The sequence below is a fragment of the Macaca mulatta genome, chromosome 5, assembly GCF_049350105.2.
Source record: "Macaca mulatta isolate MMU2019108-1 chromosome 5, T2T-MMU8v2.0, whole genome shotgun sequence".
Classification (NCBI taxonomy): domain Eukaryota; kingdom Metazoa; phylum Chordata; class Mammalia; order Primates; family Cercopithecidae; genus Macaca; species Macaca mulatta.
This window is the reverse complement of record NC_133410.1, coordinates 167236810-167258308: the sequence shown is the minus strand read 5'-3', so window position 1 is coordinate 167258308 and position 21499 is coordinate 167236810. Positions and strand designations below refer to the sequence as shown.

At 38.2% G+C, this 21499-nt stretch overlaps 1 protein-coding gene and 1 non-coding gene across 2 annotated transcripts in view; both read right to left on the bottom strand.

Moving 5' to 3' along the window:
• Nucleotides 1–21499, bottom strand: part of ETFDH (electron transfer flavoprotein dehydrogenase) — a 37751-nt gene that overhangs the window by 7852 nt on the left and 8400 nt on the right. Inside the window, exons 3-9 of the mRNA XM_015139417.3 lie at nt 19245–19474; nt 16978–17059; nt 16432–16550; nt 11292–11369; nt 5838–5984; nt 3776–3916; nt 2347–2490 (exon numbers count right to left, since the gene is read on the bottom strand). Coding sequence (XP_014994903.1) covers nt 2347–2490; nt 3776–3916; nt 5838–5984; nt 11292–11369; nt 16432–16550; nt 16978–17059; nt 19245–19474 — 941 coding nt within the window. The remainder of the gene's footprint in view (nt 1–2346; nt 2491–3775; nt 3917–5837; nt 5985–11291; nt 11370–16431; nt 16551–16977; nt 17060–19244; nt 19475–21499) is intronic.
• On the bottom strand, nt 282–499 carry LOC114678626 (small nucleolar RNA U3). Its single transcript, XR_003730047.2, has one exon. It is a non-coding gene; the product is annotated as a small nucleolar RNA U3 (small nucleolar RNA).

Below are 21499 nucleotides of genomic sequence, written 5' to 3'. Positions count from 1 at the left end.
TAAATCCTAAGAATAAAAATATTATGCCCAAGGAAAAAGTATGTTTTTAAGTTCTAGGAGGATCCTACCTTGGGTGGGCTGGGTTACTGGCAGCTATGCACCTTGTTTGGGACATTCATTAAACTAGGGCTACAAGTAATTAGAAACCCACTAGGGGAAGGTGAGTTTTGGTATAGTCAGCTGAAGAAGGAGAAAAAAGCTAGACAGTATTTGTTAGTTCAAAATAAACAAAACTGAACGTTTCGAATTGTTGTCTCTTCTTTTTCTTTACCTAAATGGGAGCCACTCAGACTGCATCCTTTCCCTCCCACTCTCCCTAAGGAAGGGAAAAACAATCATCAATGCCGAATGGCAGCTGAGCAAAGCAGCATCGAGAGCGGGCAGCATCACGCTCGGGAGGGAATACTGCACTCTCCTGGTGGTTTCTGGTGCTTGCTACACCTTCAGAGGAACTTCTCTGGTATTGAACTACAGAAACCATTCCTTATAGTCGTTGTTGCCTCTTAAGGTCTTCAAGACCTTAACTGGAAATAACTTTCTGAATCTCTGGCCAATGAAATCAGAAAATACAGGTGAAAAGAGTGTGGGTGTGTGTTGTGGGGGGAGGGAAGAGTCATCTCTTCCTGTCAATTTGCAAATCATTTGACATGTTTGACATGCTTAAGTACACAAGGTAGATGGTTTTCAATAAAAATCTGTGTGTACTATTGAATATACTGAAACCTTTATAAATTACAGAGTAGGGTTAGGGTGACAGTAACTATTATGGACATTATTTTAAAAAGTTTAATAGGCTTGAATACAGTTATGTAATTCAATACATATTTCTACCAAAGGAATTGCTACCCTAGAAACAAAAACAATCTCATGAGAAGTAATCTCATGACAGACTTTGGGGACAGCAATATTTTAAGATTCTAGTGATTATGTTTCTAATGTAGCTATGGTTTTGAGTTTATGAAATACTATTACAGTAATAAAGTATTTAGAACCTCACTTTTAAAGATAAGTAAAGGCTGGACGCGGTGGCTCACACCTGTAATCCCAGCACTTTGGGAGGCCGAGGCGGGCGGATCACGAGGTCATGAGCTCGAGACCATCCTGGCTAACACGGTGAAACCCCGTCTCTACTAAAAATACAAAAAAATGAGCCAGGCATGGTGGTGGGCGCCTGTAGTCCCAGCTACTCAGGAGGCTGAGAAAGGAGAATGGTGTGAACCTGGGAGGCGGAGGTTGCAGTGAGCCGAGATCATCGTGCCACTGCACTCCAGCCTGGGCGATAGAGCAAGACTCCGCCTCAAAAAAAAAAGAAGATAAGTCAATTTTCCCTCCCTAAATTTTCCTATTATCTGTTACTTTTATAATAATTTTTTAAAAAAGAAATCCAATTTCCAAGATAGTCCTAGATTCCTAGAATATTAGAGACAGAGGGATCATCTTTATTTTACAGATGATCTCTTAAGGCCAGAAAAGTTAAGGAACTTGCTCCAAATAATTTGGTACAAGCTTTACAGCAGATTTTTAGATCATCTTAACCGTCTGATAACATTTCTACAACAGTATTAACAGCTTTTATGACAATTAGCTACTAGGTCTTATTTCACTGTTTAATACATAATGAATACATTATATTTGAGAAGATTCTGAATGTATATAAAAATAGGACAATTAAGGTAAAAGCTTAACAGAGGTAATCTAAAAGGCATGAATGTTACTAGGTAGTTGGAATGAATGAATTTTGTTTGCTGAAAACTAAATTTGCCTTTGAGTTTCCTGGCAGTTAAGGAATAAAGAGAAATATTATGGATTACAGTTTTAAATTTATGGTTAAAACAACAAACAAACAAAATGTCCATGAATTTATCTCTAGAGATCAATATATTATTTTTTGTTTTTGTTTTTGTTTTTGAGATGGAGTCTCATTCTGCTGCTCAGGCTGGATGGCACAATCTTGGCTCACTGCAACCTCCACCTCCCAGGCTCAAGTGATTCTCTTGTCTCAGCCTCCTGAGTAGCTGGGACCACAGGCGCTCATCACCACGCCTGGCTAATCTTTCTATTTTTTGTAGAGACGGGGTTTCGCCATGTTGCCCAGGCAGCCTGCCCAACTCGGCCTTCCAAAGTGCTGGGATTACAAGCATGAGCCACTGTGCCCAGCCTGATATATACTTAAAACTAAATTCATGGCGTAATTTTGAAGTACTGTGTGATACAGTTTATTTATAAACGCTACATACTTTACTTATTTTGATATTGTTTTTATTCTTTATCTAAATTTGTTACATTATATGTTCAATTCTGAATTTACAATACAGAAATAAGGAAAATAAAAGTTGGAAGAGTTACCTGAAAGCCACCTTCATTGAGAGCTCTGGCTCCGTATGCAATCCTTTTTCCACCTTCCAAGGTTGGCCGAATGCTAGGATGGTGTTTCCACCTCTGGAATTCTCTAAATGGACTCAGGTATGGATTCTGATAGTCTAGACCAACCTTAAAAATTTACATTTATATTAAATTAGGCATTTTTATTTCAAATTAAATCAAGTGAAAATGTGAGCAATGTGTATCAGAAAACATGTATGTTAAATTTCTTGTACTCAAAAGTATTTGGAGCACTATGTGCAGTAATGCAAATGTAAATTAAAAATTGTATAAAATCTGTTTGGAAAAGAAACGGTAAAGAAAAGGATAGCATGTGTTTATTATCATCAAAATTATGAAAATTTAGAACATATTAACAAATTCTTATGCTCTGGAACTCAAAGTCCAAATTAGAAAAACAGAATCTATCATGAGATTAGAAAATAAAAATGAACAACAACAAAAAAACAAATTAGAACAGTATCTGTAGGTAAGCATCTCAGATTATGTTTCTATGAAAGCAGCTGTAATGATTTATTATACATTAATACCAACTTGAAATAAACTAATAATCTATACTATAGTACAACTGAGGCAAAAATAAAGAAAAAGGATGTAAACTACACTTAGAGAAAAAGAGGAAAATAAATATAGAAGGTTACATTTTATAAAGCTTTACTAAAGTGTTAAAATTGACCACATCTTTTTCCTTTGATACAATTAAGTCAGGCATAAATATCCAAAGGTGATGGGATGAACATTTGACTGGGGGTCAAAAAACACCAATAACATATAAATTTAACAGTGTATCATATGGAGGTCTAATCATGACACTAAACTATAAAGCTGCCACCAGTTGCAAGGTACAGAAACTAATTTTTCCATTCTTGGTAATGTTCAGTATGTAATTTACTGCAACGATGTGCAGGAGGCCAAAAAAGGAGAAACTGCTTGTATTTTTAAAAAGTTTTAAGTTCAAACTTAGTGCTAATTTCATTGTCAGTGGTAGCATGCCACAGTGGAAATGGAATTTGAGGTCAGACAAGGTCAGGCATTTCTGCCTGTTATTTAATGGGTGTATATGGGTAAGTTGTTTAACTTATTTGGACTTCAGTTTTCTCATCTGTAAAATAAAGATATACCTATTTCAGTGTTATTATGAAACTTATGTAGAAATCTCAGAAAAGCATCCAGCATAGTGCCTGGAGTGTAGCAGCTACTATTACTATTGCTATGTGTGTTTAGTAGACTTAATGACACAGCAGCCAGAAGCACTTTACATACTGATAAAATTAGAAAGTGCGCTTTAAATGATAAGCATTTTACAGTCTTCAGATTCAAAACCCTTATTTTATAACATTGATGGTAATATAACTCTAGCAGTAGAATTTTCCATAATGGGAATATAACTTACCACAAGACCAAGAGCTACTAGGGGTTCACCTTCATTCAAATGATAGAGGAAAGATCCTCCATAGGTATGTCTGTCCAAGGGCCAACCAACTGTGTGATCTACTCTCCCAGGTTTCCAGTTCTTTTCATCAATAACCCATAACTAAAAACAAACAAACAAAAAATAAGTCCTGTAGTATTTTAAAAATGTTTTTATGTCACCACAATGCATAAAACTTGCCAGGTTTAATGTCTTATTTATGAAAATTACAAGTGAAAAACTGTAATATAAGTATACAACAAAATTACTTCAAATATCAAAGAAGGCTGGGCACAGTGGCTCACGCCTGTAATCCTAGCATCATGGGAGGCTGAGGTGGGCAGATCACTTGAGGTCAGGAGTTCGAGACCATCCTGGCCAACATGGTAAAACCCCATCTCTATTAAAAATACAAAAATTAGCTGGGCATGGTGGCGGATGCCTTGTAATCCCAGCTACTCCAGAGGGTGAGGCATGAGAATTGCTTGAACCCGGAGGCAGAGGTTGTGGTGAGCCGAGATCATGCCACTGCACTCCAGCCTGGCTGATACAGCATGACTCAATCTCAAAAAAAATAAATAAATAAAATAAAAAAAATGCAGGTGGATCACCTTGAATATCAAAGAAAATTATATCAAACTGCAGCATGAGTTCCAGAGTAAAGAAACAGGCCAGAAAACTTATGAACTCTTAAAGACATTAAATAGATTCTCAAATTGATAAAGACTTTTATACAATTATAGGAAATCAGGAAATCCTACTGAAAGGCTGAGGGAAAGTTCTGCGGTACTGGTAGTGTTCTCTGTCTTCATCTGGGTGACAGCCACAAGGGTATGTTCACCATGTAAAAATTAATGTACACTTAAGGTCTCTTTGTAATAGACATGTATTCTCCAACAAAGTAATTTATTCCCTCTGCCCTGCCCTCCACAATTGAAATAAATTGTTCACCCTTTTTTCAGACTGGTAAATTTTAAATTTTGAACAATTTCTATCTGAAATATTATCTAAAAATCAGATAATATTGTGTGCAATCAGACATTATGTGCAATCTATCAAAACAAACCCTTATTCAGAATATAACGAATCTAGTTTTATATAGACTTTGAACCTTTCTGAGATTTAACCTAAAATAAATTTTTTGTTGTTAATTACTGTATTTTTTATTTTTTTAGAGATGGGATCTCACTCTGTCACCCAGGTTAGGGTGCAGTGGTATGATCACAGGTCACTGCAGTCTTGATCTCTTGAAGTGAAGTGGTTCTCCTGCCTCAGCCTCCAGAGTAGCTGAGACTACAGATGTGCACCACCACACCTGGCTAATTTGTAAAGTTTTAGTAGAGATGAGGTATCACTACGTTGCCCAGGCAGGTCTTGAACTCCTGGACCCAAGCAATCATCTTGCCTTGGCCTCTCAAAATGCTTGGGTTATGGGTGTGGGCCACCATTGCTAGCTCCACAACAATGTTTAAGCAAAAGGGTTATAATGAAAATTTTACATTTACATTCTAATAAGCCTAGGATTTGGGAAAACAAGACTAGAGAATGGATAAATTGAGGAAAGGTAAAATACATAACCTAATTAAATTTTAGGCTGCAGATTAATATACTATGGCTGAATGTGTATTTCATAAACAAAATTATCTTCGCATTACCATTTTGAAAAAATAATGCTCTGTAGGATGTGGTCATCCTACAAACAGCATATGGATAACAAGAGCAATCCTAACAGGGCAGATGGCATTACAATGAAAAAAAAAAAAAAAGATTCAAATATTCACAAGTTCAAGATTCATTTCAAGCAACACTTGATCACTTGATACAACAATTCCAACATGTAAAACCAACTTAACCAATAATAGAATTTGATCAGTAGTTATCTTCTAGCCCCTTGAAAAATATCCCAAGTTTTAGTCATAATGAACATTTCAAGACAATGAAAAAATATAACTAAAGTTAAGTCAGTATTATAAACTACCTGATAATACAAATAAATTTAAATTCCATCTTTCAAAATTAAAATTACAGAAACAAACCCGGATACCTCCTTCAGTCCAATCCCATAGGTCTGAGGTTCACAATTGGCTCTCAAATCAAACTTCTTATATAGTTGCTTGGCTAGATGTCCGTGGCAACCTTCTGCAAAAATTGTGACTTTAGCATGTAGTTCTAGCCCTCTCTCAAATGTTGCCTGAAAAGCAAAAACGTGTTAAATGGCAACATTTGACAATTTAAAATATATTCACATTTTGGTCAGATTTAAATTGAACTATGATTCAGGTGTGGAAGAGACAGTGCAAATTATAATATAAAGAATCACATAGTAAATATATAGAATAATATAATCTTACTCTTCTCACTTAAAATACCTCATGCAAATCTTTTCAAGTCACTGTGGAGCTCAAATCTTTCTCTTTAATGGCTAGGTAGGAGTTCAGGTAGAGAGAAAGGATAGATTATCCAGCTCCTCTGCCAATGGATAATAGCCATTCGCTCTTTCCAGTTTATGTATGAACAAAAACAATGTTATAAGATATAAACACTCTTGAATATATATTGAATATAGAGCTGATCCTTGAACGAGATGGGTTTGAATTGTGTGAGTTCGCATATACAAGAATTTATTTTTAACCAAATAAGGATTGAAAATACAATATTCACCGGATGTGAGACCTGAGTATATGGAGACTGATTTTTCTTTTTTTTTTTTTTTTTTTTTTTTTTTGAGACGGAGTCTCGCTCTGTCTCCCGAGCTGGAGTGCAGTGGCCGGATCTCAGCTCACTGCAAGCTCTGCCTCCCGGGTTCACGCCATTCTCCTGCCTCAGCCTCATGAGTAGCTGGGACTACAGGCACCCGCCACCTCGCCCGGCTAGTTTTTTGTATTTTTTAGTAGAGACGGGGTTTCACCATGTTCGCCAGGATGGTCTCGATCTCCTGACCTCGTGATCCACCCGTCTCGGCCTCCCAAAGTGCTGGGATTACAGGCTTGAGCCACCGCGCCCGGCCGAGACTGATTTTTCATGTATGCAAGTTCTGCAGGGCTAACTTTGGGACTTGAGTATGCATGAATTTTGGCATACTTGGGGGTCCTAGAGCCAATCTACCGTACACACTAAGGGACACCTGTATACACATACAATACTGGGGCTTTTATTCCTATAAGATAGATTCCCAGGAGTGGCCCTCTTAGATCAAAGGGTACATCTACTTTTTTAAATTGATACTATCATATTACTTTCCAAAAAGCCTGAAGCAATGAATATATTTCCATCAGTAGTATATAAGACCCTTTCCCTATAGTACAGTTAGTGACAGATATAACTGTTCCTTTTACATTTTTGCTAGCGTATCAGGTGTCGTGATAACTCACTACTATTTTATTTTATTTTTAATTTTTTAATTTTTTTTTTTTTTGAGACGTAGTTGTGCTCTTGTTGCCCAGGCTGGAGTGCAATGGCACGATCTTGGCTCACTGCAACCTCTGCCTCCAGGGTTCAAGCAATGCTCCTGCCTCAGTCTCCCGAGTAGCTGGGATTACAGGCATCCGTCACCAAGCCCAGCTAAGTTTTTGTATTTTTAGTAGAGATGGGGTTTCATCATGTTGGCCAGGCTGGTCTCGAACTCCTGACCTCAGATGATCCACCCACATCGGCCTCCCAAAGTGCTGGGATTACAGGCGTGAGCCACGGCGCCTGGGCCTCAATACTATTTTAATTTGCATTTCCCTGATTACTATTTTGAGCATCTTTTCTTTTTGATTCAAGAAATAGTGAATGAATACCTACAATGTGCCAGGTTCTGTGCTAGGCATTGGGAATACATGGCTGAATTAAAAAAAGATATGTTCCTTTCCTTTGGACTAGCCATAGAGACAGACATTAAATAAATACATGAGTATGTAATTACAAATTGTTTAAGTGCCATGAAAGAGAGCAGAGGGTATTGCAAAGGGGAATAACAGAAGCCAGCTATTCCAGATTGAGTGAACAGGAAAGTCTTCTTAGAAGAAATGACATTTAACCTCTGGACTCTGAAAAAAACATATTTAAGTATCTTTCCTTATGATTAGTGGTCATTGAGTTCTTCTATGAATTGTTAATATTTTAGACTCTACCCATTTTTCCAATGTGTTGTCTTTTTTCTTGTCGATGTTTAAGTACTCCTTGATATTACAGAGAGTCAAACATTTACAGACTTTATAGTATATTTTGGTATACAGAAGTGTTTTAACTTTTATATATTAAGTTAAAAAAGGTTTGTCTTTCTTATTTTTAACAGGTTTTTAGTATCTTGTTGCTGTAGGGTGGCTTACCCTACCCCTAGATTGTTAACTGTCATCTCTTAGATTTCTTTTTGATTTGTATTGTTTTAAATCTTTAAATTACGAGAAAGAAACAACCAGCAAACCGGGGTCCAACTCTGTTTGCTTCCAGATGGATACAGAGTTTCCCCAGCACCACTTATAAAACAATTCAATCTGTATGAACTAAAATATTAATTCACATATTTCTGTTTCTTCTTAGAGGTAACATGCCCTTTAGTGTTCAAGGGACAGGCCGTGGAGCCACACAGCCTGTATTTAAATCCCAGCCCCAATACTTAGTAGGTGTCTGACCCCAGCCAAGTTACTTAGCCTCTGTAACTTAAAAATGTCCAAATCAGAATTCTTATAATAAAATGCATATTGGAGATAGGAACCAAGAGAAGGCTGTAAGAAGAGCCAAGTCAAAAAAGTGTTTCAAGAAGGAAAACATAATTGAACTGTGTCAAGTGCCATCCACTAGAAGGTCAAGTAAGGGAAAACAGAGGCCTGTCCACCGGATTGGCAAAATGGAGGTATTTGTGACTCTAACAAGAACCGTTTCAGTGAAATGGCAGGGAGAAAGCCTAACTACAGTGGGTTAAATAGAGAATGGAACAACACATTAAACAGAATCTTTGATTTTCCCCACTCTAACCTTGTGGTAGTACTATTTTTAAAAACTTAGATTTTGGGGCTCAAATTACTAAGACTCCATTGTACTCTTCTATGCTATTATATCTGCATAAATGCAACATACAAAATATAAACGTTTTTACAAATGCAAAGCATAAAGTTAAAAATCATATATATATATCTTTCTTTTTTAATTTTTATTTTTTTAGACGGAGTCTCACTCTGTCGCTTAAGGTGGAGTACAGTGGCACGATCTTGGCTCACTGCAACCTCTGCCACCTGAAATAAACTCATATTTGAACAAATGAGAACATGCAAAAATGAAATACCAAATACCAAAAATACCAAAATTGCTTCAATTTTGTTATAATATTAAATGCAAAAATATTTAAAGACTAAAATATAATTTATAATTAATCATAATATAGAAAAGAACCATAATATATGAACAACCATGTTCTTTTACTGAGAGGCAGTATAACAGTCTTTACAAACCTGGCTATGCACTGGAATCCCTGGAGGCTTGTTAAAAAACAGCTTCTTAGGCCTTACTGCAGGACAGGCTGAGCCCCAAGATGTCACATGATTCTGATGTGGCCAGTTAAACCACTAGGAGTCCCAAACAGGATTTGCCATTTCCTTTTTTTGTTTGTTTTTAGATGGCATCTCGCTCTGTCGCCCAGGCTGGAGTGCAGTGGCGTGATCTCGGCTCACTGCAAGGTCCGCCTCCCGGGTTCACGCCATTCTTCTGCCTCAACCTCCTGAGTAGCTGGGACCACAGGCACCCACCACTATGCCCGGTTAATTTTTCTGTATTTTTTTTTTAGTAGAGACGAGGTTTCACTGTGTTAGCCAGGATGGTCTTGATCTCTTGACCTCGTGATCCGCCCGCCTCAGACTCCCAAAGTGCTGGGATTACAGGCATGAGCCACTGCGCCCAGCCGCTATTTGCTTTTGAAGCAGGAAATGTGAGAAGCACAAAGTCTGCTGGAAGGGACTCTAGATTCCTAATTCTATTCCAAGAGTGGCAGAGAGGAGGATAAACTATCAGTTGACAAATATTTACTGAGACCTAATATGTACCTGGCATTATGCCAGGCACTGGAATAACCCAGGATCTCTATCCTTTGGGAGCTTATAATCTAGTTGGGAAATTGGATAATAAATAAACCTGAATAGACAGGCCAGTTGATTGAGATGTTAATTTGTGTTTTGTTCATATTATAGGACAGCAAGCTATTTTTTTCCTTATCTTTTCCAAAGAGTGACAGTTCTATGTTCTGATGGTTTTGCTTTCAGATTCAAAAATACAAGATGTGAAAATCTGAAAATTATGCAGGTTTATATTTTGAATGAGAGGTGGAGAATCAGTTTTACATCTACCAAAAGAGGTTAAAATCATGTCAAAGTGGCCGGGCACAGTGGCTCATGCCTGTAATCCCAGCACTTTGGGAGGCCGAGGCGGGTGGATCATGAGGTCAGGAGTTCAAGACCAGCCTGGCCAACATGACAAAACCCCATCTCTACTAAAAATACAAAAAGTAGCCAGGCATGGTGGCGCACAGATGTAATCCCAGCTACTCGGGAGGCTGAGGGCGGGGAATTGCTTGAACCTGGAAGGCAAAGGTTGCAGTGAGCCAAGCTCGCGCCACTGCACTCCAGCCTGGGCAACAAACAAACACGTCAAAGTATATCACTACTTACCTACTGATAGTAATGCAAAATGATTCTTGTCCAATGAAATGAAAATTGTGGAGAAATAAAAACTGCAGAAACTATTTTCATTTGATGTATTTGGTTAATGAAGTGGATTGATGGCCTGTAAATGTGTGTATGTTTGAATTCTTCTTGCACTGGTTGTAATATCTTACTGATTCTCTCCTTAACTAAATGAAATAAAATCTTTGACATGTGTTTGACTTATGTTTGTATATTTGTATGTCATTATCTTTAAAAAATTTTTTAAACATATTATAACTACTTGCCTAAATCACTGTTAGCTCAAAGTTGCTTCTATATTTTTTAATGAGAAAAATTCCATATTAATTACTGTATTCTAACACCCACATTTTTTGAAATTTTAAAAATTCTTATTTATTTATTTTCAGACAGGGTTGTAAGACTGGCTAATTTTGCATTTTTGGTAGAGACAGGGTCTCGCCATGTTGCTCAGGAAGTTCTCAAACTCATGGGTTCAAGTGATCTAACTGTCTGGGCCTCCGAACACCCACATAATTAATGTATAGTTTGTAGCAAGACCTTTATTGAGTCTAAGTTGGTTCTTTCTTCTTCTTTTTCTTTTTTAAGATAGGTTTTGCTCTGTCACTCACCCAAGCTGAAATGAAGTGGCATGATTATGACTCACTGCAGCCTCGAACTCCTGGGCTCAAGTGATCCTCCTGTTTCAGCCTCCAAAGTAGCTAGGACTACAGGTGCATACTATGAAGCCCAGCTAATTTTCTTTTTCTTTTTTTGGAGAGATGGGATCTCATTTTGTTGCCCACATAGTTCTTTCTGTTGTTTGTCGGTTTGTTAAGCACGTAACTACTAAGAAGGTTTACCTTTGGTGCACCATCCTTTTGTATCCCTACATCGTTAGTGGCAATTCCTTTTACACTACCATCGTCATGAAAAAGGACCTAAAAACGATAAAAACAAATTTATTAATACCTTAGAATTCATAATAATCTTGAAAAAACAGTAAACAGCCTTAGGTTTCTTAGAAGGTGAACATCTTCTCTAGATTACAGATATACAGACTTTAAAATGTTCAGGCAATAAAGAGACATGTATTAAGGTACTCCCTTCTAGAGTATTAAAGAACAGAGCTCACACAATGGGAAATGAAAACAATGCCACAACCTTGATGAGAAAGAAAAGGGGAGACTACTAGAGAGATTACTAGGGAAACCAGTACGATTAAACAAGAAGTGCCCTTCAGATGTCAAATCATGTGTAAAGAATCTGAAATGGAGGCCTGTAACAAATGAAGAACATGAAGGTGGAGAGAAAGAAACTGTCAGGAAAGCTTACATCTCAAATGAGTGAAGACTTCAATAAACAAAAAAATAAAGAAAACAAAACAGGGAGAAGCTGAAGACAGACCAAGGATGATAAAAGTTTATTTTATTTTTGGAGCAAGAAAAAGGGGGAAAATAGGTCAAAAGTGTAATTCTGATGAGGAGAAATAGCAATAGTCTATAACCCTTGGTTTCTGTTTTCTCTGTGGAGGAAAATGCTCGTTGGATAGTAAAGTACAAATTGTACAATGCAATTACACAGCAGATTATAAGAAAGCATGGAAGTGGAGAGGTAAAAGAAAAGATTAGCAGCAATGGATATGAAACCTCCCCATAAAGAATATACATAAAGGTTTTGATATCCTGAAAATGAACAAATCAGCAGCAGAATATGGCTAGAGACTAAACTGAAGTTTGGCTCAGAGTACTCTCAAAAAACCCTGGCAAAGAGATCAATAATCTGTTGATGATAATCATTAAGGACCTGAGAAAAAGAAGCATGATACAAGTGAGTCTGAGTGTTCATGTATGTATTCCAAAAGTGAGAATCATGGATTCTATAAACCACCTACCTGTGACTGTGGCACTGATTCCAGTCAACAATGTCTAACAAGGAGAAATACAAAATCCCACACTTGGGTCCAAAAACGCAAATGCATGTATATGGGCTAGGAAAACAGAAATTTATAGCAGCAAGTATAATACAGGGGCCAATGTGTTGTATTTGACTTACAAACTGTAAGGGTAAAAACAAACAGAAAAAAACCGAACTTTCCTTAGTGCCAATAACTTTTCTTTCAGCATTTCCTTTAGCAAACTTCCAACTGTAAATCCTTTGTCTCTCTGAGATACATGGCAGTCTTTTTAAAGTGTATTCCAAGAATGTCTTTCTTACGGCTTTGGAGCCATTGCTTTGAAATGGAATACCAAGAAGGATGCCTCCTGTCTTCCTGTCTCTGTGGGAATTTGGGTAGGTGTTTGGCTTTAAGTTGTAACTTCCTGCTTGTCAAAAAAAAAAAAAAAAAAAAAACCAAAACATTTTATTTTTCCTTTGAGTAAAGACAGTTAACATGCATGCAATGAATAGATTGTATCTGCCTGGCTATTTAAAAGGGTGAGATTTCTGTCTTGGCCTGTGATAGGCATCACAGTCTTGGTTTAAGGCTAATTCAAGAATAAAACTGTTTTGTTCTTTTTTTTTTGAGACAGAGTCTCACTCTGTCACCCAGGCTGGAGTGCAGTGGCATGATCTAGGCTCACTGCAAGCTCCGCCTCCCGGGTTCACGCCATTCTGCTGCCTCAGAGTAGCTGGGACTACAGGTGCCCACCACCATGCCCAGCTAATTTTTTGTATTTTTAGTAGAGATGGTGTTTCACCATGTTGACCAGGATGGTCTTGATCTCCTGACCTCGTGATCCGCCCGCCTCGGCCTCCCAAAGTGCTGGGATTACAGGCGTGAGCCACCGCGCCCAGCCTTTTTTTGTTTGTTTATTTGAGATGGAGTCTCGCTCTGTCGCCAGGCTGGAGTGCAGTGGCGCGATCTCAACTCACTGAAACCTCCGCCTCCTGGGTTCAAGTGATTCTTCTGCCTCAGCTTCCCGAGTAGCTGGGACTACAGGCGCCCACCACCACGCCCAGGTAATTTTTGTATTTTCAGTAGAAACGGGGTTTCATCATGTTGGCCAGGATGGTCTTGATCTCTTGACCTCGTGGTCTGCCCACCTCGGCCTCCCAAAGTGCTGGGAGTACAGGCATGAGCCACCGCGCCCAGCCTGTTTTGTTCTTTTTTATAATTTATGAAGAGAATTTTTCTGGGTCCTAGGAGATTTTATTTTTTATTTTTTGAGATGGAATCTCGCTCTGTCACCCAGGCTAGAGTGCAGTGGCATGATCTCGGCTCACTGCAACCTTTGCCTCCTGGGTTCAAGTGATTCTCCTGCCTCAGCCTCCCAAGTAGCTAGGATTACAGGCATGTGCCGCCATGTCCGGCTAAATTTTTGTATTTTTAGTAGAGACGGGGTTTCACTGTGTTAGCCAGGATGGTCTCGATCTCCTGACCTCGTGACCCGCCCACCTTGGCCTCCCAAAGTGCTGGAATTACAGGCGTGAGCCACCACGCCCAGCTGAGATTTTATTTTTAATAATTTCCCCAGTAATACATAATAAGAATCAACAGTGTGATGTGGTTGCCAAAAATGTAATTACTTTGAGGGAATCAATGGAAGACGAGTTTCTAGAATGGAGAAGATAACAGTTCTACACTAGACATGAAGTGGTTTATTTATTCTGGGTGCCACTTTGTAAAGGGGATAAAAAGAGGATCCATTCAGAAGTGGGCAGCAAGAATACTGAAAGAACTCAAAACTCAAATTATGTACCGTCATGGCTGAAAGAACTGAGAATATTTAAGCTAGTGTTGGGGCTCAGAACTGAGAATATTTAAGCTAGCTAGCGATGGGGATCCGAAGATAATACCCTAAAAAGTATGGCACCCTGGCATGCTAAAGTTGAGGCTCAGAAACCGATATCCCAAAATATGGTGCTTTGACATGCTGAACTGAAGAAGCTTCAGTGTCTCTCTGACCTTCCCCGGCCAACTGTCCCTGTCTCTTAATCCTCCCTCTCTCCCAAAACACAGGATGAAGTTGTTCTCTGAAGTTCCCTTATCTTCCTAAAACACGGGCCTACCAAAGAAGCAAACAATTACTTCTGGTCCCTTTCCTGAGTTTTCATGAACTGAACTCATACTGCAGGAAGAATGACTGAAGTCTGTCAATAAACTTGGACAGGCTTCTGTCAGAAACCATTGTCTCCTCTGCAGGCTCAAGAGACTTTGTCCCAGGTCACTGTATATTCTTCAAGCCCATTGAATTCCCCTAAAAATCTTTTACTATCCCCCTAAAGTCATCCAAACTTCCCCATCTCCATTTCCCCTACCAAGAAAGGCATATAACTGTACCCCATTGTCTGGTAGGGTAATCACTCTGTAATATTCTCTTCATGCATGCTGATCAACCTGTATGCCTTTTCTCCTACTAACCTGCCTCTTGTGAGCTGATTTTTCTATGAACCTTCAGAGGGAAAGGGGGATGTTTTCCCTTGGTCCTCAGCCCCTATGCTGAGTACCTGGAACTGAAGGAAGAGTGGAAGACCTCAGAAACAAGGTCTTTCTTACCTTCTCCCATTCCTCTTTCTCCCCTAAAGCAAGTCACAGAAACCAGGATTCCTCTTCCTCAAGGTGAGTCATAGAAACTAGAACTCCTCTCCCTTAATACAGGCCATAAAACCTAGAAAGGTTATTTTCTTCCTTCTCCCTTTCCCCTTGAAAACTCTCATTCCAGAGGATTTCTGCTCCAGCCATACCTCAGAGGAAGAAATGCTACATAGAAAGGCCAAAGAGAATGTGAACAGACAGGCCTTGCCTGGCTTCCTCTCTCAGTCTACTACCGTTAGATCATACCCTTCTGTCTAATCACATTTCCACAGGGCTGTCCATTCTTATTGTACTGAAGCATGAAAATGGTTTCCCCTGGGTCTTTGGGGCCTTTATTTCTGAAGGATTTCATATCGTGTAAAACTTTGATTAAATAAATTTGTTATGTTTTTCTTGTTACCCTGTTTTTGTTACAGGAGTGTCAGCTGTGACCCTTACGATGGGTGAGGAAGGGTATCACACGTTTCTGCTACTGGGGCTCAGAAAACGATAGGCTAAAATATGCCACTCTGGCATGCTAAACCAGAGCAGCAGCTTCAGGGTGTCTCTGACCTTCCCCTCCTCCTGTCTTTCAACCCTATCTCTTCTAAAGCACTGGATGCGGCTCTTCTCTGATATTCTATTCTCTACCTTAAGACTGGACCTGCCAAAGAGAACACATGGTCTTCCATCCCATTCCTGAAATCTTACTATTAATATCTATTGCAGAAAAGAAAACAGAAGGCGGCAACTACACCTAGACAAACACTTTTTCATAAGATCATGCCTGCCTCTCAGGCTAATTCAAATTCCAAAGAGAATCATTTACAAGTTAATTTCTGTGTCTTGGGTGCATTCATTCTCCCTAAAAATCATTCACTTCCTTTCAAGATTGCTGAACACCCAATTTCCCCTTCCCCTCTGATGAGCATTTGGACCTCACTGGGTCATTGGGTCATCATTCTCTTGTGCTTATGCATGTTGTGCTTATGCTTTTTCTCCTATTATTCTCTCTATTGTCAGTTCATTTCTGGTGAACCTTCAGAGGGCAGAGACAAACCTTTCCCTTAACTCCTATACCACCCCTACACTGGGGAAAAAAAAATTCCAGAGTAAAGATAGGGAGGAAGACAGAGCAAGGAATAATTATATTTAGAAAGTTGTCCTTGGAAGAGGGCATAGATTTGTTCTGGATAGTATAAAACTGTAGATAAGTTCTGTTCAAAATAAGGAAGAGATTACCAACAATCCACAATTTTTCATCCCTTATGGTGATCAATCATAAGTTGGACAATCACTTGATGGGGGTACAACATGAGGAATTCAAGTACTCTTTGGATTAGATATTTTAAAGATTCCTTCTAATCTTATAATTCTAAAATCCTCTGACTTTTAAACAATACTTATTTCTTCAACTTTGCAAAATTCTCCACTTATTAAAAAAGGAGTTCCTATAAATATTAAAAACAAAATAAAACTATACAAACCTCAGCAGCTGCATAACCAGGGTATACTTCAACACCAAGGGCTTCTGCTTGTTCGCCCATCCAGCTCACTACATGTCCCAAGCGTACAATGTAATTGCCATGATTATTCATTGGAAGCCCTATAAATATATGCTTAATTTATAATTCTGACTTTTTATTGATAAGACATTACAAAAACATAAATACTTTAAAATCTCAAATCGGTATGTATTTCTACATAAGTGCTATATTGATGGTCACACCTTCAACTTATTTTCTACAATTTTGGCCTAGAGTTCTAATTTATTACATTACAAACAACATGAAAGCACTAAGTTAGAAATTCCTGCTTGGCTTACAAGGCTATCTCAATTCTTCTAGACTGGAAGTCAAAAGAACTGAGTTCTAGTCCTGCTTTCCCACCAGCTAGCTGTATAGCTTTGAGTAAATCCTTCAAATATCTGGGCCTTAGGTCTCATCTGTAAAAGGAGGAAATTTTGCCAGATGAAATGTAGTTCCTTCCAGCTGTGGAATTCCATAGTTCTATGAATATTCACTATACCTTACCTGGAAGAATTGGCACAGGAATTCTGTATTTCTCTGTTAAAATTCCAAATCTGTCTTCTGTTACAGGAGTGTTAAGTGGAGCCTAGAAATAAAAGAAGAAAAAGAAATGTTTTTAGTTTATATTTGCAAGTGTAAACATAAATATAAAAAAATATAAAATGTACTCTGATGACAAAAAAAGAACTTCCCCCTAATTTTCTTTCGGCATTTCCTTTAGAAAACTTGTCACTCTAAATCCTTTCTCTGTCTGAGATGTATGGGAATCTTTTTTTTTTCTTTTGAGACAGTGTCTCTTTCTGTCACCCAGGTTGGAGTACAGTGGTGCAATCTTGGCCCACTGCAGCCTCTCCCTCCTGGGTTCAAGTGATTCTCCTGCCTCAGCCTCCCAAGTGGCTGGACTTACAGGCACCTGTCACCATGCCCGGCTAATTTTTGTAGTTTTAGTAGAGAGGAGGTTTCACCATGTTGGCCAGGCTGGTCTCGAACTCCTGACCTCAAGTGATCCACCCCGCTTGGCCTCCCAAAGTGTTGGGATTATAGGCATAAGCCACCACGCCCGGCCAGCTGGGAATCTTTTAAAAATCTAAATAAATGTCTTGCCAGTTTTGTATCACAGGAATACATCTCTTGGGAGTCTTGGAAACATCTTTGAAACGTGACCATCATGTCTTTTTGTCTCTGTGGAGAGGTGCTTGGCTCTAAGTTGAAACTTCCTGGTTGGTGAAAGGTAAGAGAAATTTTATTTTCCTTTTGGATAAAGACAATTAACATGTTGTGACATTGTACCTGCTGAGTTTACATATTAAAAGGCACCAAAGGCTGTGTGTGATGGCTCACAGGCCTATAGTCCCAGCATTTTGGGAGGCTGAAGCCCGTGGATTTGAGCCCACATGGGAAAATCCCGTCTGTACTAAAAAAAGACAAAAATTAGCTGGGCGTGGTGGCGCACACCTGTAATCCCAGCTACTGAGGGGGCTGAAGTGGGAGAATTACTTGAGCTGGGAGGTTGAGGCTGCAGAGAGTCATGATTGTGCCACTGTACTCCAGCCTGGGTGACAGAGTGAGACCCTGTCTCAAAAAAAAAGGTGCCAAAGCAATAAAGGGCTTTAACATGAAAAACATTTTCTATTAGAATTGATATTATATCAATGTTAATTCAATAATATCCATTTCTGATATAATATCGAAAGGATAAATTCGATTGGGTCCAATTAAAGTATTTCTAGTTTAAGGGAGCTTGATATTTCAGAAAGGAGAGCACAGATGAAATTTTTGGAATTCAATTTATTCCATATGGAAAGAATACAGATGATATTCATTTTTTTTTAATCTTTGCAAGTATATTCACAACCACTGAATAATCTAATCTTGGAGGTAGGACAGGTATAATATAACCTATCTTAGAGAAGAAAAAATTGACAGTCTAAGATTTTAACCAAATTCATACAAATTTTATTTAAGACAATAAAACTTGGACTTGGTCCTCTGGATATCACACCTGTGGTTTTTCTGCTTCGGTTCTCAGAAGCCATATTAATATGTTTCTTTAGAAAATCTATCCTCTTTGGCTTTAGATATTGCATTGTCCCAGAAATTATTACTTTATTAAGAACAATCATACAAAGACTTAAAGAACAAGTTTAAAAATACTCTCAAAATACAAAATGCCTCCCAAGAAATATTCAAAGGTCTTCTCAAGTTATTATCTTCTCATATACCCATTACACAAATACACGTAGAAAGAATTACACAAAACTATTTGTTAATATCATAAATTACAATTCTGATATAAATTATTTTTTTTAAATTTAAAAAGTATATAATTATTCCCTAAGATAGAGTTACACGGGCTGGGTGTGATGGCTCATGACTGTAATCCCAGAGCTTTGGGAGGTCAAGGTGGGTGGATCACCTGAGGTCAGGAGTTCGAGACCAGCCTGGCCAACACAGTGAAATAGTGGAACCCTGTCTCTACTAAAAATATAAAAAATTAGCTGGGTGTGGTGGCAGGTGCCTGTAATCCCAGCTACTAGGGAGACTGAGGCAGGAGAATCGCTTGAACCTGGGAGTTGGAGGTTGCAGTGAGCCGAGATCGCGCCATTGCACTCCAGCCTGGGCAACAAGAACGAAACTCTGTCTCAAAAAAAAAGAAAAGAAAAAAAAAAGAGTTACATGAAAAGGGTTTTCTATATTCCAGTAATTTGGGAACAATTACTGAAATACAATTACAAAAGATTAGACTTTGTATAAAACACAATTTTTCATACTCCCTTCTCTTTCCAGTCTGGGAAGAGTTCTTTAAAAGCAGCTGGATCAAGGCAAGCCCCTGAGAGAGTATGAGCTCCTATCTGGGCAGCTTTCTCCACTAGACACACACGGATATCCTTTTCATGTGCCGCAGCCAACTGTTTTAGACGAACAGCTGCAGAGAGCCCTGCAGGGCCTGCACCAACTATTACAACATCCGCTTCTTCTGCAAACCTTTCCATGTTCACTCCTGGGAGAAATAAAAATTCTGGGATTAATATGACTCAATAATCACATGATAAATCACATGATAGTTAAAAAATATCCACTGTGCTTTAGAGCATTATTTATGGAAATTCTCCCTGTGTTTTGCACAATAATTATATTAAGCATATTACTGTATTAGTATGAGTATATTCTTAGGTTCTGTTCCAGTATATACTTTATTTCAGTTTCCATAAACTAATTCTTGGCTTTGAGATTTATTATTATACATTTAGCAAATATTTACTTGTCTAAAATACAGTCACAAGTAGCTTAATGACATAAGTGCTTTCTGAGAAATATATCATTAGGCAATTTTGCCCTTTTGCAAACATCATAGAGTATACTTACACAAACTAGATTGTATAGCCTATGATACACCTAGGCAACAGGGTATAGACTGTTAGTCCTAGGCTACAAAGCTATATAGCATGTGACTATACTGCATACTGTAGGTAACTGTAACATAATAGTATTTATGTAACTAAACACATCTAAACACAGAAAAAGTACCAAATAAATACAGTATAAAACGTATATAGTATAAATAGAAATACATTATAAATACAGTATGAAAAGTACAAAACACAGTATAAAAGATTTAAAAATGGTATATCTGTACAGGGTACTTACCATGAACAGAACTTACAGGACTGGAAGCTGTTCTTGGTGAGTGACTGAGTGAGCAGTGAGAATGTGAAGGACAAGGACATTACACTACTATAGACTTCATAAACACTATACACTTAGGTCATACTCAATTTATACAAAAAAATTTTTGTCAATAAATTAAACTTAGCTTACAGTAATGTTTTTAGTTTATAAGCTTTTAAATGCTTTAAACTTTTTAACTCTCTTGTAATAACACTTAGCTAAAACACAAACACATTGTACAGCTGTACAAAAAATGGTTTTATATCATTTTTCTGTAAGCTTTTTTCTATTTAAAAATTTTTTAGACTTTGTATAAAAAACAATTTTTCATACCCCCTTCTCTTTCCAGTCTGGGAAGAGTTCTTTAAAAGCACCTGGATCAAAGCAAGCCCCTGAGAGAGTATGAGCTCCTATCTGGGCAGCTTTCTCCATTAAACACATACCTTTTAGACCCTTTTATTAAAAATTAAGATACATCCCAGCATTTTGGGAAGCCGGGGTGGGTGGATCACGAGGTCAGGAGATCGAGACCACCCTGGCTAACATGGTGAAACCTGTCTCTACTAAAAATACAAAAAATTAGCTGGATGAGGTGGTGGGCGCCTATAGTCCCAGCTACATGGAAGGCTGAGGCAGGAGAATGGCGTGAACCTGGGAGGCGGAGCTTGCAGTGAGCCACTGCACTCCAGGCTGGACAACAGAGTGAGACTCTGTCTCAAAAAAAAATAATAATTAAGACACAAACACACACGTTAGTTAGGCCTACACAGGGTCAGGATCATCAGTATCTTCCACCTCCACATCTTCTCCCACTGGAAGGTCATCAAAGACAATAACACGCATGGGCTGTCATCTCCTATGCAAATGTTAGCTTCTTCCAGAATACCTCCTGAAGGACCTGCCTGTGTCCGTTTTACAGTTAACTTTTTAAAAAATCAAGTAAGAGTACACTCTAAAATAATGACAAAAGTACAATACAGTACATACATAAACCAGTAACAGTCGTTTATTATCATGTATTATGTACTGTACATAATTGTATATGGTATACTTTTAAAGAACTGGCAGTAGAGTATGTTTGTTTACATCAGACTCACCACAAAGAATTGAGTAATGTGTTGAGCTACGATGGTCTGGAAGCTATGTTCTAAAAGATGTCACTAGGTGATAGGAATTTTTCAGCTCCATTATAATGTCAAGGGATTACCGTCATAAATGTTGTCAAGTTGTTGACTGAAGTGTCATTATGCAGCACGTGACTTGGTAAAGCCATAAAATATTATTGGATGCTTTTAAGTTATGAAAAATATTATACTCTCCTCCACAAAATGAAACAAAGTATCCAGAAAAGTCTCAG